Source organism: Hylobates moloch, unplaced genomic scaffold (assembly GCF_009828535.3).
Source record: "Hylobates moloch isolate HMO894 unplaced genomic scaffold, HMol_V3 SCAFFOLD_4, whole genome shotgun sequence".
In the NCBI taxonomy this organism is placed as follows: domain Eukaryota; kingdom Metazoa; phylum Chordata; class Mammalia; order Primates; family Hylobatidae; genus Hylobates; species Hylobates moloch.
In genome coordinates, this window is record NW_026652279.1 from 3,623,258 (window position 1) to 3,641,026 (window position 17,769).

General features: G+C 44.0%; 1 protein-coding gene across 5 annotated transcripts in view; it reads left to right on the plus strand.

Annotated features, from left to right (window-relative positions):
* Positions 1-17,769, plus strand: part of PTPRG (protein tyrosine phosphatase receptor type G) — a 759,442-nt gene that overhangs the window by 14,309 nt on the left and 727,364 nt on the right. For 3 of the 5 annotated variants that reach the window (XM_058437116.1, XM_058437117.1, XM_058437120.1), the window contains exon 1: positions 1,347-1,754. The exons of the other annotated variants lie outside the window; for them this stretch is intronic. In XM_058437116.1, the coding sequence (XP_058293099.1) occupies positions 1,655-1,754 (100 nt within the window). In that variant the 5' untranslated portion in view covers positions 1,347-1,654. Of the gene's footprint in view, positions 1-1,346; positions 1,755-17,769 lie in introns of those variants that run through there. 5 annotated transcript variants of the gene reach the window in all.

Consider the following 17,769-nt stretch of genomic DNA (forward strand, 5'->3'; position numbering starts at 1 on the left):
GGAGATTGGCATTTGAGCTGATGGTCCCCATTCCCATAGCTGTGGTAGATGTTGCTAATTGATCACAGAGCTCTGTGCTACTGAAGCCTGAACTAGGTCTTAGAATCATTTTCAGTAGTTGGTCTGGGAGAGGACTTTTGTGCCGTCTCTGTGCTATAATAAGGCAGATTAACCAACCTTCGAAAATAGCATGAGAAAGAGAGGTGTATCCAAGTGGCTACTGTATTCTTGCAAATAGGTGTGCTGCTACATGGGCAATTTTTAAGGTTTGCTGGGCCATGAAATTGATTTGAACTTATATTTGACTCACATTCGTTTATTCAGAAAAAAAAGATCCAGTCTCTTGATGGTGGTTACATCATATTTTAATTGGTGAGATCCACTAATGGAGGTTTAGGGATCTAAATTCACTTGCTTATTTTTCCTTTCTTCAAAGCCCAGAGGTTTTGCCTCAGATTATGGCGCTTGTAGGACTTGTTTATATTCCAAAGTGACACCTTTCTGAATTCTTAGCTATTTAAGTAAGTGTTAAGAATGGGCTTGGTGACAGCAGTTTTTAAAACTGTGATTGACTTATTGGATCCTTTCCCCCTGTTGTTTATACCTGACAGAGTGTCTTATGTTTGTTCTGAATAAGTTTATTGTCACCTTTAGGGTAGCTTGTTTCTCAAAATTTGAGTGGTCCTCTGATCAGTGTTACTTTTGATAAGGAAATTGAAGAGTAGGGATGAAAGGTGAAAGGAATTCATTTGCGAAGCTGACATCAGATAAATTTTAGGTGCTTGGTAACATACCAAGTACTCGGATGACATCAGGTAGTCCTGCATTTGTTTCCTGTATATGAGTTTTTTCCACCTCAAGATTCCTTTTGATGTTGAGCCTTTGCTTAATTACTGTGAAATGTCTATAGAGCTCTCTGTTCAATATGGTAGCCACCAGCCACATGTGGCTAGTAAACACTTCAAGTGTGGCATGTCTAAATTGAGATGTGCTTTAAGTGTAAAATATACACCAGATTTCAAAGACAAATGAAAAAAGGAAGGCCGGGCGCGGTGGCTCACGCTTGTAATCCCAGCACTTTGGGAGGCCGAGGCGGGCGGATCACAAGGTCAGGAGATCGAGACCACGGTGAAACCCCGTCTCTACTAAAAAATACAAAAAATTAGCCGGGCGTGGTGGCGGGCGCCTGTAGTCCCAGCTACTCCAAGAGGCTGAGGCAGGAGAATGGCGGGAACCTGGGAGGCGGAGCTTGCAGTGAGCCGAGATTGCGCCACTCACTCCAGCCTGGGCGACAGAGTGAGACTCCGTCTCAAAACAAAACAAAACAAAAAACAGAATGTGAAATATCTCTTTAAAACTTTTCATTGACTGCCTATTAAAATGATATTTTAGATATATTAAGTAGAAAATGCCATTGAAAATACTGTCACTTGTTTCCTTTTACTGTTTCATGTGACTACCATAAAATTTTAAATTACACATGTGGCTCGCATTGTATTTTTATCGGACAGCACTGGTCTAGAGAGCTCTTTCCAACCTTTTCTCACCTTCCAGAAGAGCATTTCACAGCTGTAATCCCCTGTGTGACATTGATTACCTGTTTTCTCTTCCCTACCCCTTCAAAATGTAGGGCTAAGAGAAACTCTTGTAATTGATGGAGGAGGTTTTAATACAGCTGTGGATTGATTTGACCAGTTGGATTGGGTGGTGGTCTCTGCAAACTCCTAGAAGATGCTGCCTCCGGGATGTTCCAGGTATGTTAGGACAGCAGGGTGGGGTCATTTAGCTTTGCGTGCCTGTTTACCCGTCTGCGAAATGGGGTAAAGTCCCTGCTCCGTAAGGTGGTTTGAGGAGTAAATGAGGTAAACCACGTAAGGCCTTGGCATCCAGGGAGCACTTGAAAATAAAAGCCGTTATTATTATTTTACCAGCTCACGAGTAGACATTTAGCAGAGTTCCTGGCATTGGTTTCTCCCTCTCCTGGTTCCTGCTGGTGCTGCACCGTGGGACCTGTGTGGGTTGCAGACTGGTCCCTGCTACCTAGGAAATCCAGGGACAGCGTCTCGCTTGAGCTCCTGCTCAGCAGTTTGAAAAGCGGAAGAGAACTTGGAGATTTTCAGAGATTGCACACGGCCTGCGGAAGCTCCTTGACTGAATCCATTGCAGCAATCAGCCCCTGGTGCCTGGTGAAAGAGGCTGTATAATTTCATGTATTTCATGAATAGCCAAGCTCATTTAGGATCCAAGCTCTGGACTCCAGGGTATTACCAGTGGTCCGGGTTTTAATACAGCTGTGGATTGATTTGACCAGTTGGATTGGGTGGTGGTCTCTGCATCTGAGCAGTGTGGAGACATCCAAAATCCCCTCTTGGGATGTTTGGTTCCTTTTTCCAACAGAATATGCTAAAATGGGTGGCTTTTCCGAGTAAAGTGAATATTCTCTACTCTCCAGCCTGCTACTTAATTTGGAAATTAAAATGTGGAGAATGTGAGAGACAGACAGGACATACCCGTATGAGAAAACAGGTCTGCCCGGAAGGGCTTCTAGCTTGGATCCCATTGTGTCCATGTGCATCCACAGGCCAAGGACGTGGGCAGTGGTGGCTCATGGCTAGGGAGGGAAGCAGAGGCACAGCTGGGAAAACCCCATCCCGGTTTAATTGTTTTTGAGGTTCCCGATGGAAATGCTTCCTTCCCAGGGAATGTTTGGCAGGGTGGACACGTGCCCTTTGTTTGGTGCAGGTGATGAGAATCTGGGTTTCAGTGGTAAGTTCTTCTACGAGGGATAAACAAGGATGTTAAAGTCTTGCAGTTAGGGTATTGAAGGGGTGTTGAAGGATCCTCAGGCCCCATCTCGAGCCGTGGAAACTAAGGGGAGGGCTTCTGAGAGCAGCCTGTGAGTGCCCACATGGGAATGGGAACAAAAGGAGTTCCCTGAGGACTAGCAGAGCCAGACCTCAGAGTGACTCTGAAAGAGACTAGTCCTCCAGACCTTTCTGTCCACACAGAACTTTGGCCAAGTTATCTCTTGCCACGTTTTCAAGGCAAACCCTTTCTAGGGAGTGCTGTGATCACCTGCATCTGCCTCTAGTGACAGCTCCCTCTCCCCGTGTCCCTTCATGGGGTCTGGGAGTTTTACTCTTGTGTAGTATTTTCCACTGTAAGCCCCAAGGGAAGAACATCTCCCTCACCGGGGGTGAGGGAGGGCACCCTGCCATTCTGCTGTTACTCTGACAGGTGTTTTCTACAATGTGGCTAACACAAACCATTTTTTGAGCACCTACTGTGAGCATGAGCTGGTAAAATAAAATAACTTCATCTTAGGGGCTGGACAGACTTTATCTGTAATTCATCCTTGCATTTCCCAGGTGTGAAAGTAGAGGTTTTGCTAAGTTAAGAAATTTGCCCTGTATCATGTAACTTTGAAAGCGGCGAAAGCCAGGCTTCTGACTCCAAAGCCAGTGCTCTTCGTTCTGACAGTGTGATGCTACTGTTCATACATGGATAACCGTCTACACGCAGCTTGTGAATTGCACTTACTGGATTGAATTTTGGGTACTTTAAGAGCTGAGTTCTGAAAAGGAGAAAGGCCAGGTGAGCGAGGACAGAAGGCTAACTTAGACTGATGTCTTCATTTTCTGGCACTTGGCCACTGTAGGGATACATGGAATAGGGTGAAGTCTTTGTATGTACAGCTGACCCTCGAACAACATGGGTTTGAAATGTGTGGGTCCACTTATACGTGGATTTTTTTTTTTCAATAAATGTCTTAGAAGATGTTTTGGAGATTTGTGACAATTTTTTAAAAATCACAGATCAACCACGTAGCTGAGAAATATTGAAAAAAATAAAAAGTATGTCATAAATGCATAAAATGCATGTCTGTTAATGTGTTCACTGATGGTTTATGTTATCAGTAAGGCTTCTGGTCAACAGTGGGCTATTAGTAAAGCTCCTGGGGAGTCCAAAGTTGTATTCTGAGCCAGGCACGGTGGAACCTGTAATCCCAGCTACGCTGGAGGCTGAGGCAGGAGGATTGTCGGAGCCCAGGAGTTTGCAGCCAGTCTGGGCAACATGGCGAGACCCTATCTCAAACAAACAAAACAAACAAAACAAACAGTAGTTATACTCAGATTTTCAACAGTGCAGGAGTCAGTACCCTTAACCCTTGAGTCGTTCAAGGGTCAACTCTATTCTGATTTTTTTTTTTTTTTTTTTTTTTTTGAGACAGAGTCTGGGTCTGTCTCCAGGCTGGAATGCAGTGGCGTGATCTCGGCTCACTGCAACCTCTGCCTCCTGGGTTCAAGTGATTCTTCTGCCTCAGCTAATTTTTGTATTTTTAGTAGAGATGGCTTTTCACCACGTGGGCCAGGATGGTCGCGATCTCTTGACCTTGTGATCCGCCCGCCTCGGCCTCCCAAAGTGCTGGGATTATAGGCGTGAGCCAGCGCGCCCGGCCATCTGATTTATGGTTGATAAAATACTATAATGTGTTTTAAACTTAGTAAGTGTTACATATGTTAATAAAAGTAAGGGAAAAAGACCTAACTGGGTAAGTGTGTTTTATTCCTGTGGCTAAGAATAAAGTAAAAGGACTTAACGGTTATTATTTTCTTTCGGCTGCAGAAACCCTTCAGTAGATCTTCTTAAGTTACCTTGGGTAACAGGATATAATTATACCCTTGGTCTGCAGAGGGCATGTTAGCAAGGTACTGTGTGATTTGTACTGGTTTCTGGAGGTTTTGCAGTAGTTACAGGGAAGTCATGTCTTCATGGAGAGAAAATACTTGTGTTTCCCTCATTGGCATGTTAGTCCTAGAGCATAGCAGACGTGCCTTCTTGGCTTTCTGACTTTTCAAAGCCTGGGCTTGGTCCATTCTGGTCTTTTTCTCAATGGTATTTTTTTATACCCATCTATAGCCAAGGAAGCAGCCATGTAGCCAGGGATGAATTTTAAACTTCTCTGGAGGTGGATACTCTTTGAATAATGAATCCCATCTCACTGTGCTCTCAGTTAGTTCTAGCCTGGAGGAGGCGTTGTAAATCTAGTCGCTAATTCCCCCAGAGAAAGTTGCCAGGGTTTGCTTTTGTCTTTCTTTCATGACACACCTGTTAATTAGTTCCAGACACTAGCTAATCAGACTCAAGTGTAAAAGCTCTGGGGTAAGAAGGAAGGTCAAATCAGCTGTCTTTCTCCACACACCACAGAAGCCCTGGTTTTAGTAGCAAGGTTTCATGGCATCCTTTTCCCCACCTTAGTTCCCTGACTCTGCATTTGATTCATTTCTGAGTGCAGGCTGTGCGTAGCTGTGGGGCTTTTTGTCTCCTGTGGTGTTAGGTTTGTGCTTCTCAGTTTTAGAGCATGTGGCCACAAGAATGTGAGAGGGGGAGCAGGGGCAGAGTTAATGAGAGAACCCATGGTTGCTTCTTTTTTTCTTTTTTTCTTTTTTTTTTTTGTGAGACAGTCTCGCTGTGTCCTCCAGGCTGGAGCACAGTGGCACGATCTTGGCTCCCTGCAACCTCTGCTTCCCAGGTTCAAGTGATTCTCATGCCTCAGTCTCCCAAGTAGCTGGAATTAGAGGCACGCACCACCACGCCCAGCTAATTTTTATATTTTTACAAAGTAGAGACAGGATTCCACCACGTTGGCCAGGCTGGTCTCGAACTCCCGACCTCAAGTGATCCGCCCACCTCGGCCTCCCAAAGTGCTGGGATTACAGGTATGAGCCACTGCACCTGGCCTATGGTTCCTTCTTTATCTTGGCATGTACTATACCCTTATTTTATTTTGTTTTGTTTTTATTTTTATTTTTTTGGGACAGGGTCTTGCTCTAACGCCCAGGCTGGAGTGCAGTGGCGTGATCTTGCCTCATTGCAACCTCCCCCTACTGGGCTCAAGCCATCCTCCCATCTCAGCCTCCCGCATAACTGGGACTACAGACACGTACCACCATGCCCAGCTGATTTCGGTATTTTTTGTAGAGACAGGGTTTTGCCATGTTTCCCAGGCTGGTCTCAAACTCCTGGTCTCAAGTGATCCACTTGCCTTGGCCTCCCAAAGTGCTGGGATTACAGGGCGTGAGCTACTGCACCTGGCCCTTATTTTGTTTTATTTATTAATTTTTTGGTGCTGGGAATGCTGAATATATCCTATATTCATACATGGCATTATATGTAAATGATAAAAATCACAAGAGTAGCAACCACATGTAGCCAAAGCGGAAAGCTGTCCAGTACATTTTTTTTGTTCCTGGCACAACTCTGAGATTGATGCAGTTTCTCTAGGAGGGAATGGGGACAGCATGAGATATAACAGTTTATCCGAAGTGGTGAGGATAGCCAGGACGTACCCTGATATGAACCCAGGAGCCTTTGCCTATGTTTGATAAGAGTGGAATTCATGTTAAATTTAACCATGTATTCTGTGTTTGTTGGGATGCTGTGAAGGGAAGGATGGCCAGGCTCACTCTTGGGTCCAGCTGTTGACTTCTGGACCTTCCTGTTTCCAGGCTGTAGATACAGAAATGAATGCCTGAGATGTCCAGTGGGACATTATGATTTTTAACTATTAGGGAGTTTCCTCTTGTACATTATTGCAAGGAAGATAATGGATTCAAGTCAACTGTTAGTGGAAACTCCATGTGTTAGCACTTTGCTTGGGGTTTTGGGGGTTCAAAAATGTGTGCAAAAAGTCCCTAAAGCAATGTGTTGCAGTGTAAGATGGAAGCTTATAATAACACGCTGAAATACTGATTCAGATCTCAAGTGTTCAGGAGCGATAGAATAATGAGATAAGATACCTTCCTAGTGTTCAGGAGCGATAGAATAATGAGATAAGATACCTTCCTATGTACGGGTATCCTGGCTGGTATTTTATATACACAATGAAGTGAACACAATAAAGTGAACAGAGGCAATAATGAGCATACAGTGGTTGACCATGAGGCAAACGGGCTGATTCCTAGAGCTGAATCATGCATTTCTGGACTTGGACCCATATCTGCCTTGTATCTTAGGTACTTCCTCACGGTATAAAGCCATTCGTGACTGTCACCTGGCAGATGGGCCCTGCAGAGATTTGAGAGGCTTGGGAGCCAATGTTGAGACGCATGTGAGCCAATGCTGGATGCATTGACTGGCCCCTGAATGCAAGGCTGAGGCATTCAGACTTGGTGTTGTCCATGGAGACTGAGCACAGGGAAGGGCTCGGTGGCTTCCTTACGGTGGTCTTGTAAACTGTAGTGTCTCTGTGCTTGCTGGTCATGGGCTAGCTTTGTGTCCTCAGGCCCCAGTACATCTATACGATGGCGTGATGGTCTCTGTCTCATAGAGCTGACGGGAGAATTGGATGAGGCTGTAAGTAAAGCGCTGGTCCCTAGCAGACACATGATTATTGTTGTTCTTATTGTACTGCTATTATTTTTGCCTGCCTAGCGTCTCTTTAACATTTTTTGCTAATGTCACGTTTGCTAGTCTTTGGGTATTGATCTCCTCTCCTCTCTGTGTTCTTGATGGGACCATCTGCTGATTGAGGAGCTCTGTCCACACCTTTTTGAGGGTGGTACAAAAGTCAGGCTGGGCTCGATACACCTTTTCTCCCTAGAATTGGCGGCTCGAGCCACGTGACATGAAGACATCCTCATCTTTCTCAATTCCTGCTCCCTGAAGCTCAGAGCCACTCTGATCCTCGCCTTTTCTAAAGCTGGATTCTTTGGCTCTTGATTGGTGTCTCTGAGATGTCCAAAGTTCTCTCAATACATTCTTTTAATGCGCACGTTAACCAAGGGTTGATTTGGGTCATTTTCAATCAAAGGGCACCGGTATCAGCTGGAAGTACACAAAAGGGTAGATAACTAGATGTGTTGAGAAGGACAGGAACCTTCTCCCCTGCCTGCCAAAAATAATCCTTTAATAGTCGTTTCATTTCTCTGCTTGGTTTTTCGAGTTCATTCATTTTGAGCTTTTTATCTTCGGGAATCTGAGGACTTTTATTTTGGTGCTAGGGACAGCCTCTCTGGAGGAGACATGCTGATAACACTTAGCCTTAACTGCTTCTCTTGATTTTATTTGTAAATTAGAATCCTAAGGATCTGTGAGGAAATGAGTAAAACTTAATTGAACAACATTTAGAGTCTGGATTAAAAATAATAATAAAAAGAGTCGATAATGGTAAGAGGCCCTGGAGGGTGAGCTGAATGCTGAGCTGCGTGTCTGGGCGTGTATTTTGTCCACACCCAGTCCTTTCTGTCATGTTTTAACTACTGCTTAGAGTGGAGGTCAGCAGAGTGTCTGATTACCTCCAGAGTTCCTCTCTCTTATCATATCTTGTCCCTCGCTCTGTTTCCTTTTCTGGCATTATTGGACAGCAAGTGTTCCAACTTAAAATCAATACGAAGCAATTTCGTTTGTTTTTAACTATGAAGATGAGCGCTTCCAGCAGAGCACTGTACTTTCAAGTAAAGTTCAGTTTTTTTTTTCCCACTTTTTCTGGCTGATGCCCAAAATGCATTAATTTTTCATTGTACGAGTTTGCTTGTGTTACCCCGCTTTGATCTAAGGCCTTGTTACCATCATCATCTCTTTAAAACTGGGATTGTTGGCATCTGAATCATTTTTGTGTTTTATAGGTCCTTAGTAATCACAGCTCCATTGAGTTTGTCCAGCCCTTATGTGGAGACTTATTAAAAATGCAGCATCTCTGCCCGCCCCAGACCAATGGAATCAGAATTTGTGTTTCAGCAAGATCGCCAGGTGACTTGGTACATGTTGGAGTTTGAAGACTGCTCTCTGTTTGAATGGGATGTCATTCTAATCTCCACGTTTTTTCATAAATTTTTCACTAATTATTGAAGTGTGTTCGTTATAGAAAATAGGGGAATTCAGCTGGATGTGGTGGTTCACACCTCTAATCCCAGCACTTTGGGAGGCTGAGATGGGCAGATCGCTTGAGCTCAGGAGTTCCAGACCAGCCTGGCCAACATGGCAAAACCCCATCTGTACTAAAAATACAAAAACTAGCCAGGTGTGGTGTCTGGCACCTGTAGTCCCAGCTACTTGGGAGGCTGAGGCAGGAGGATCACTTGAACCTGGGAGGCAGAGGTGGCAGGGAGCCAAGATGGCACCACTACACTCCAGCCTGGGTGACAGAGGGAGACCCTGTCTCAAAAAAAAAAAAGAAAAAGAAAGAAAAGCAAATAGGGGAATAATTCATATAGGTACGTGGAGGAAAATGGCAATCTTCTGAAAATCATTGGTAACCTCAACATGCAGTCTTATGAGTTGCCATTTGGTCTATAGCCATTGGGTGGGTTGTTGATTCATTCTAAAAAACAATATTAGAGGCTGGTGTGGTGACTCCTACCTAAATCCCAGCACTTTGGGAGGCTGAGGAGGGCGGATCGCTTGAGCTCGGGTGTTGGACACCAGCCTGGGCAACATGGCAAAACCCTGTCTCTACAAAAAATGTACAAAAATTAGCCAGGTGTGGTTCCATGTGCCTATAGTCCCAGCTACTTGGGAGGCTGAGGTGGGAGGATGGCTTGAGGCCAGGAGGCAAAGGTTGCAGGGAGCTGAGATGGTGCCACCACACTCCAGCCTGGGCAACAGAGCCAGACCCTGTCTCAAAAAAAAAGAAAACAATATTAGGACAATATTGCAAATACTAAAACATCTTTTATTCAGCGTGCAGTTTGATTCTTAGGAGATGAATGATGAAGATCCAAGTTCTGTTTTGGTCAGTGGCACAAAATTCTTGAAGAAACCTTTTCTCTCAAACCTGTTTCATTTGTTGGGGACCTACTGTGTGCCAGGTGCTGCTGCCTGCCTTGGGGAACCATCTAGTTGGTCATCACAGTGGAAAATGAAAAGACACTGATTGGGCTATTGGATTATAACATGAATTTTTAGTGAAGTCTCTGGACGGTTGAGACAAAGGAAATTATTAATGCATTTTGTTTTCTGCTTAACTTTTCTTATTTTTTGCCTTGTTTTGCTAGTATGGATTTTGATTTAATTGCCACTTTAATTGCTTTCATTGGGTGATAGATTCCTCTGATTGAGTAGACCTTTTCCATCCCAAAATATCTAGGATTTGAAACTTAAGGTCAGGAAGGACAAGTTCTTCAGTGGGAAATAGAAAAAAAAAAAAAAGGTGGCTGTCTTGGCAGCGGAAGCTTGCTAATTACACTACCAGTTGTAGTATCTATTTATGATGGAGGCACTGGGGACCCAATTAGCAGGTCATTTTCATGTAAGAGTTTGGGATTGGACTCTTGTGTTTGAAGATGATATGGCAACCAGTGAGCACCTTCCCAGTGCAGGGGAATTGGAGGTGGTTTTAGATCTTGTTGCCTTGGATCTCCACAGGTCACTGATAGGAAACTAAAGCTTGACTGTTCCTTCTGTTCGTTTGCACCACCAGTTTCTAAAGTTACCTTGTCTGCAGGGCCAACATTACTGAAAAGTTGCTACTTTCGAGAGCCTGGCTTCCTGGGAAGGAACTGGCCATAGTGATGAGACCAATAGGGTTGTGAGAATCTGCAAACTGGAAACATAGGGATGGGAAAGGCAGTGGGACCAGGAGGGCATTGACACATCCCTTTGGTCTGGATGTCCCATTTGTTTTGAGGCTGCCTCCCGGAAACGATCTACTTGGCTTCTTTGACTAACATTGGTGTGGAAATGCTAGAGCATCATCAGACAGACTGGGCTACTGTGTTCTCTCCCTGTTTATTCCTTATCATTTGTAGACTACGTGTTACCCAGGTATTTCTGTGCCCAGATATATGTGTCTGCTTCCAGCTGTCTGCCCACATGTAGGACACAGAGCAGGTGTGACTCACCTGGTGGATGCCAAGAACAAGTCTGTGATGATCCATTGCAGGGGCCACTGTTACAGGGGATGGGGGCAGTGTTCTGACTCCTTTTTATGTTACTCACAGCAGAAATTAAGGGCCTATGGTGACATTATACACAGTCTTGATGTTAGCTTATTTGTAGCACTGATGGCCAATATCTCCCTACATTATTGTGTAAAATAGAAATGTAGAAAGCAAACAGTCATGCTGTGTATAATGGGCTTTTTTTTTTTTTTTAAGACGGAGTCTCGCTCTGTTGCCCAGGCTGGAGTGCAGTGGCGCAATCTCCGCTCACTGCAAGCTCCGCCTCCCGGGTTCACGCCATTCTCCTGCCTCAGCCTCTCCGAGTAGCTGGGACTACAGGCGCCCGCCACCGCGCCCGGCTAATTTTTTGTATTTTTAGTAGAGACGGGGTTTCACCGTGGTCTCGATCTCCTGACCTCGTGATCCGCCCGCCTTGGCCTCCCAAAGTGCTGGGATTACAAGCGTGAGCCACCGTGCCCGACCTATAAAGGGCTTTTAACAGAGAACTTGTAGCTATCATTTATTCCTTGTGCTTAAATTTTTAAATTTTGAAATAATTTCAGATTTCTAGAAAAGTTGCAAAATTGTACAAAGTATTTCTGTGTCCCCTTCTCAGGTTCTCCAGATGTTAAGTTGATCGCGTTTGTTTTTTCTCTCTATGCACATATACACTCTCTCTCAGACTCATTTTCTCTCAGACACACACTTTTTTTTTTCTGAGCAGTTTAAGTTGCAGACGTGATGTTTCTTTACCTTTAAAGACTTCAAGATGTGTTTCCTCAAAACAGGGACTTTCTCTTGCCTAAGTATAATACAGTCATCAACATCAGAAAACCAACTCCGATACATTGTTATGTAATTACAGACCTTATTCAAATTTAGTTAATTATCCCACTAATGTCTTATTTTATAGGAAACAATTAAAAGTTTTTATTTTATTTTATTTTATTTTTTTGAGACAGGGTCTTACGTTGTCATCCAGGCTGGAGTACAGTGGCACAATCATAGCTCACTGCAGCCTCAACCACCTGGGCTCAAGCAATCCTCCCACCTCAGCCTCTTGAGTAGCTAGGACTACAGGTGCACACCACCATGTCCAGCTAGTTTTTAAAATTTATATTTGTAGAGATGGCCTTACTGTGTTGCCCAGGCTGGCCTCAGACTCCTGGGCTTAAGTGATCCTCCCATCTTGGCCTCACAAAGTGTTGGGATTCCAGGCATGAACCACTGCAGCTGTCCCATTTTTTTTTTTTTAAACTTTTTTTCTGGTCCAGGATCCAAATCCATGATCACACATTGCATTGGGTTGTCTTGTCTCTTTAAAAAGTCTTCTTAAATTAGGAACTTTCTCTTTCATAACCCTGCCCCTCCAAGAGTACAGACCATTTAATTTTGTAGAATCTCCCTCACTTTGGATTTGTGTGATGCTTCCTGTGGTTAGATTCAGGTTATTATTTGCTTTTTATTACAGTTACGTGTCTTGTTTCTGAAAGGAGGCATGGAGAGCTCGTTTCAACTCTTTGTGATCTGGTACTCTTACTGCAGGGAGAAAGTTTTGAACATATACCCCTATTATACATACTTTCCTAAATTACAGTTGTACTCTTATGCTGATGTTATATCTATCATAAAACATTCCAGAAATACAAAATTTAGGGATACTTTTTTTTTCTTTTTTTCTTTTTTTGAGACAGAGTCTCGCTCTGTTGCCCAGGCCAGAGTGATGTTGGCTCACTGCAGCCTCCACCTTCTGAGTTCAGGCAATTCTGATGCCTCAGCCTCTGGAGCAGCTGGGACTACAGGCCCACACCACCACTCCCTGCTAATTTTTTGTATTTTAGTAGAGACGAGACTTCACCGTGTTGTCCAGGCTGGTCTCAGACTCCTGAGCTCAGACAGTCCGCCTGCCTTGGCCTCCCAAAGTGCTGAGATTACAGGCATGAGCCACCGCGCCCGGCCGTAGGAGGGATAAATATTTATTAACATTCATATATATGAAAAAATATATACACACACATACTCATATATGCATCCATGTATATGGATGCATAGATGTTCTGTTGTTTTCTTCAAGTAGCACAGTCCTGGAGACTTCTGCAACAAACGGCAGTTGTAGTCAGCTCTCTACAGGGAGGAAAAATTCATAGCATACTAAGTTGGGATTTCTTGATCTCTCCATAGCTTATAGGATTTCCTGTAAAACATGGGTCAGCAAACCATAGCCTGGGACCACCCAATCTGGCCCACTGCCTATTTTGTACAGCTAGCAAGCTAAGAATATTTTGCTACATTTTTAATTGTTGAAAATAATTAAAAATAATACTATTTTGAGGCAGACATAATTATATGACATTCACATTTCAGGTCCATAAGTAAAGTTTTCTTGAAATACCCATGCCCATATTTTATTGAAATAGCCATATCTGTTTTTTGTAAACAGCACCACATGGAAGAATGCTGTGTAGCCTGCATGCCTAAAATATTTATTATATGGCCTGTTACAGAAAAAGCCTGCCAACTCTTAACTCTAATACCATCTCATTAAGGAAACTATCACTTGTTGAATATGTTCCAGGTCCTGAACTTAGCACTTTGCATATATTAATTTAATCTTTACCCCAAACCCATGAGATACAAGGGTCTTCTCGATATCTGCTTCTAAGATACTGTCTCTCTCATAGAAATGAGAAAACTTTGAGGCTCACAGAAAAAATTTCCCCCAGTTACACAACTGGCCAGTGGCAGGGCTAGGATTTGAAAGCAATTCTTTTGCATTTTGGTTGTTGGTGACTCAAAGTCATTCTGAACTTTCAGAATTCAGGTGGTTGATGGGGTGGGGTGGGGGTGTCAGTGTGCGTAGTTCATGCCACTAGACTGGTCTGAGTGTCAGGATGGCCTTGTCCATTGCTGTGTGCTTAGCACATGGGGACACGTGGCAGCTGCTTAGTGAAGAGTTGTAGGGTGGATGGATGGGTGGATGGGTGGATGGATAGGTGGACATTGGATGGGTGGATGGATGGATAGATGCTGCCTAAACTCAGCCTGGAAAATGAAAGTCGAATATGGGTGTGTAGTCAGGGTCAGTTACTAGACTAGATTTATAGAAAACAGCCACTCAAAGTTGGCTAGAGCAAGAGACCCACAGTTTTAGGGAATCTGTGGTGAGAAGTTGAGGAGTTAGGCCAGAGATGATGCTAGGAACCAGAGGGTTTCAGACTGATGCTTTCCAAGACACATGGTAAGTGGTAACTGAGGATGACATAGCTCTTTGGAAATGGCTAAAGCTTGTGTCCGTGTACCATTGGGCACAATCCTTCTCAGGATGGCATCATCTTCTATTTCAGATTGAGATGGATGGGCTGGGAGCATGGCAGCATCTACTCCTGGAGTAGGCATTATGGGCATTTATTTTTTTCTTTAATAAAAAAAATTAGGCTGGGTGTGGTGGCTCACACCTGTAATCCCAGCACTTTGGGAGGCCAAGATGGGCAGATCACTTGAGGTCAGGAGTTCAAGACCAGCCTGGCCAACATGGCCAAACCCCGTCTCTGTTAAAAAAAAAAAAATACAAAAATTAGCTGGCGCAGTGGTGCACACCTGTAATCACAGCTACTTGGGAGGCTGAGGCAGGACAACTGCTTGAACCTGGGAGGTGGAGATTGTGGTGAGCCAAGATCACGCCACTGCACTCCAGCCTGGGCAACAGAGCAAGACTCCATCTCAAAAAAAAAAAAGTATAATACATAAATACGTTTTTTTCTTAGAACATTTCAACTAAGGCTTACATCTGTTGACTACTTCCTCTCGTCCTGCTGCCCTAGAGTATGAAGAGATTTGAATAGTTTTACAAAAGTATATTTATAGAAATACATAGATTATTTTTACATGAATAATACGCTGTATTCATCATTGTATTGCTTGCTTTTTTCATTTGGTAATAGTTTAAAAAATACTTCATTGTTGATCCCTAATACATTGAGCATAGTCTTTTTAGTTACAGTATAGTATTCTGTTGTTAAAAATACGTTGCAGAGGTGCCAGGTGCAGTGGCTCATGCCTGTAATCCCAGCACTTTGGGAGGCCAGATCACTCGAGATCAGGAGTTCAAGACCAGCCTGGCCAACATGGTGAAACACCATGTCTACTAAAAATACAAAAATTAGCCAGGTGTGATGGTGCATGCCTGTAATCCCAGCTACTTGAGAGGCCGAGGTGAGAGAATCGCTTGAGCCTGTGGGAAGTGGAGGTTTCAGTGAGCCACGTTTATGCCACAGTGTTGCAGTCTGGGCAACAGAGCAAGACCCTGTCCCAAAAAAAGAAATGCTACAAATGTAATTAGGCATTCTTCTGTTAAGGCCACTTCACAGAAAGCAGTCTTTATATGTACCTCCTTGTGCACATTCGCCAGTATTTGTTTAGGGTCAATACAGAGATTTGGGACCGTTGGATCATAGGATAATAGAAACGAGGGTCTTGGCTAGCCCTCCCCTTCTTGTGGTACTGGATACCCGAGGGCAAGATTCAGTCTCCACTAGCTGGTCCTCTCAGCTTTTCTTCTTGTGGATACTATTTGTTTTTTTTTCTTTTCTTGGAGGTTGAGAGGGCACAGGGATGAGCTTGCTGTGATAATTGCAGGCCAAGTTTATATGAATCCAGGACATCCTATCTGCTGTGTCCCTGGGCCTGCAATGGGTTTTCTTCCGTCTGTTGTTGAGGGACAGATAAGATGTCCTTGCCTTAATGCTGAATTGCCTTTCGGCAGAGGGGAAAGGGACCAGTGGCTTCTCCTTCTCTAGGCCCGTGGCATGGAAAGGAGATGGAGAAGGAGTAGGAAGACGAGAGAGCAGTGAGGTGTGTAGAGGAACTGGAGAGAATCCTGTGGACATCAGGTTTTGAACTTGGTGGTGGAAGCATGATAATGCTCTGGCTTAAAAATATTCACTGAAGCACCATATATAGTGCTTGGGGTTGGGGACATGGGCTTTGGAACTGGGTAGATGGTGACAAGGGCTTTGGAACTGGTAGTTAGATATGGTTTGAATCCTGTTTCTAGGCATAACCGGCTAAGTTAGTCAACCTATTCTGAACTTGATTTCCCCAAGGATCCTTAAGAATTGTTCCTCAAAGGGGTAGAAGGGGATGTTCCAGAAGATAACAGATATGAAGTGCTCCTCCACAGAGTGGAGTGCTAATTGTTTTTTTCTTTTTTTTTGAGACGGACTTTTGCTCTTGTTGCCGAGGCTGGAGTGCAATGGTGTGATCTCCGGCTCACCGCAACCTCCGCTTCCTGGGTTCAAGCAATTCTCCTGCCTCAGCCTCCCGAGCAGCTGGGATTACAGTCCACCACACCCAGCTAATTTTGTATTTTTAGTAGAAACAGGGTTTCTCCATGTTGGTCAAGGTGGTCTCGAACTCCCAACCTCAGGTGATCCACCTGCCTCAGCCTCCCAAAGTGCTGGGATTACAGGTGTGAGCCACCGTGCCCAGCAGTGGAGTGCTAATTGTTAATTCTCTGCTGTATGTCAGTTCCTGAGTTTTGTGCGGAGACTGGAAAGGATAACTAAGACGTGTTCCCGCCTTCAGAGCAAGTACGGCCTAGAAACTGCTGTGTAAGTCAATCAGCATGAATACAATGTTGGATGAGCCCGAACTGCTTGGAGTTTCTCTCAGAGGCACTGGGGGGAAAAACGACTGAATTTTCCCTTTCTCTGAAGCTTAAACTATGCCAGGGTAAATGGATGTTGCAACATGCAATTTTTGCTTTTATATAAAGTTTAGCCTATTCAAAATAGTTGCATATGATTTTCTTAGTAGTCATTGTAGGAAACACCAATTTTTTCTTTTCTCTCTTTTTCTTTTTCTTTCTTTTTTTTTTTTTTTAAAGAAAGGGGGTGATCTGTCTAGCTTGTGGACTCTCTCAATATTCACCCTGTCTCTGAAAATCACCCTCCCACCTCCTTGAATTCTGGTGGAGGCAGTCCCACAAGTTTGTGTTCCACAGGTTGAATAGCCCTGTTAGGAAGACATCCATTTTCCCCCACAAGTTCCTGCAAAACCGTGGGGCTGACCCTTACTGGACTCCACTTGGGGCATGGCCCCATCCTTGACCTAAGTATGGCCCATGGGGCTGTGCTGAAGGTGGTTCCTTAGGGACAATAAATACTGGGCAGGCAAAAACAATATAGGTCCTGACTGGGCCTAGGGTATTCTAGGATATTCTGTGTCTTACTACTCAGGGTATCATGCTCTGGTCAGCAGCATCACCATTACCTGGAAGCTTGTTGGAAATGCAGACTCATAGACTCTTAGGCCCCACTGTGGGATCTCATGGATCAGAATCTGTTCTTAAAAAGATTCTTGGAGCAATTCCTATGCACATTGGAATTGGAGATGTGTGCAGCGCTGGAGCAAGTCAGGGAACTCTGGCCCATATCCATCTCTTCCTCATGGCATATCCCTGTATACACGCTGGGCACCTCCTTCCCCCACCAGGGCTCACACACCTTTGAAACCCTAAAGCAGTGTGTGTCAAGAGAGGCCCCACCATGATGAATTGCTTTTAGATGTTCCTATAGTTTCCTTTAAGACCAGGAATCAGCATTTCCTTCGTTAGCTAGGTAAAAATAATGAAAACAAACAAACAAACAAAACAAAACCACCACAAAAGATGGTCCAGATTTTCCTCACAGTTAAAATAACTGGTTACATGGGTGGGAATTTCTGCATAAAGGCTTAAATCTATTCCTTAAAAACAAGCTGTGTATACAGTTCTCCTTTTCTTAGCTAAACAAAATGAACTGGGTTTCAAAAATTGGAGATGAATGAGGTTCTTATAATAATCACTTGCATTTACTCATCAGCTCTTGTTCCTGTTCTCTTCATTTCCTTT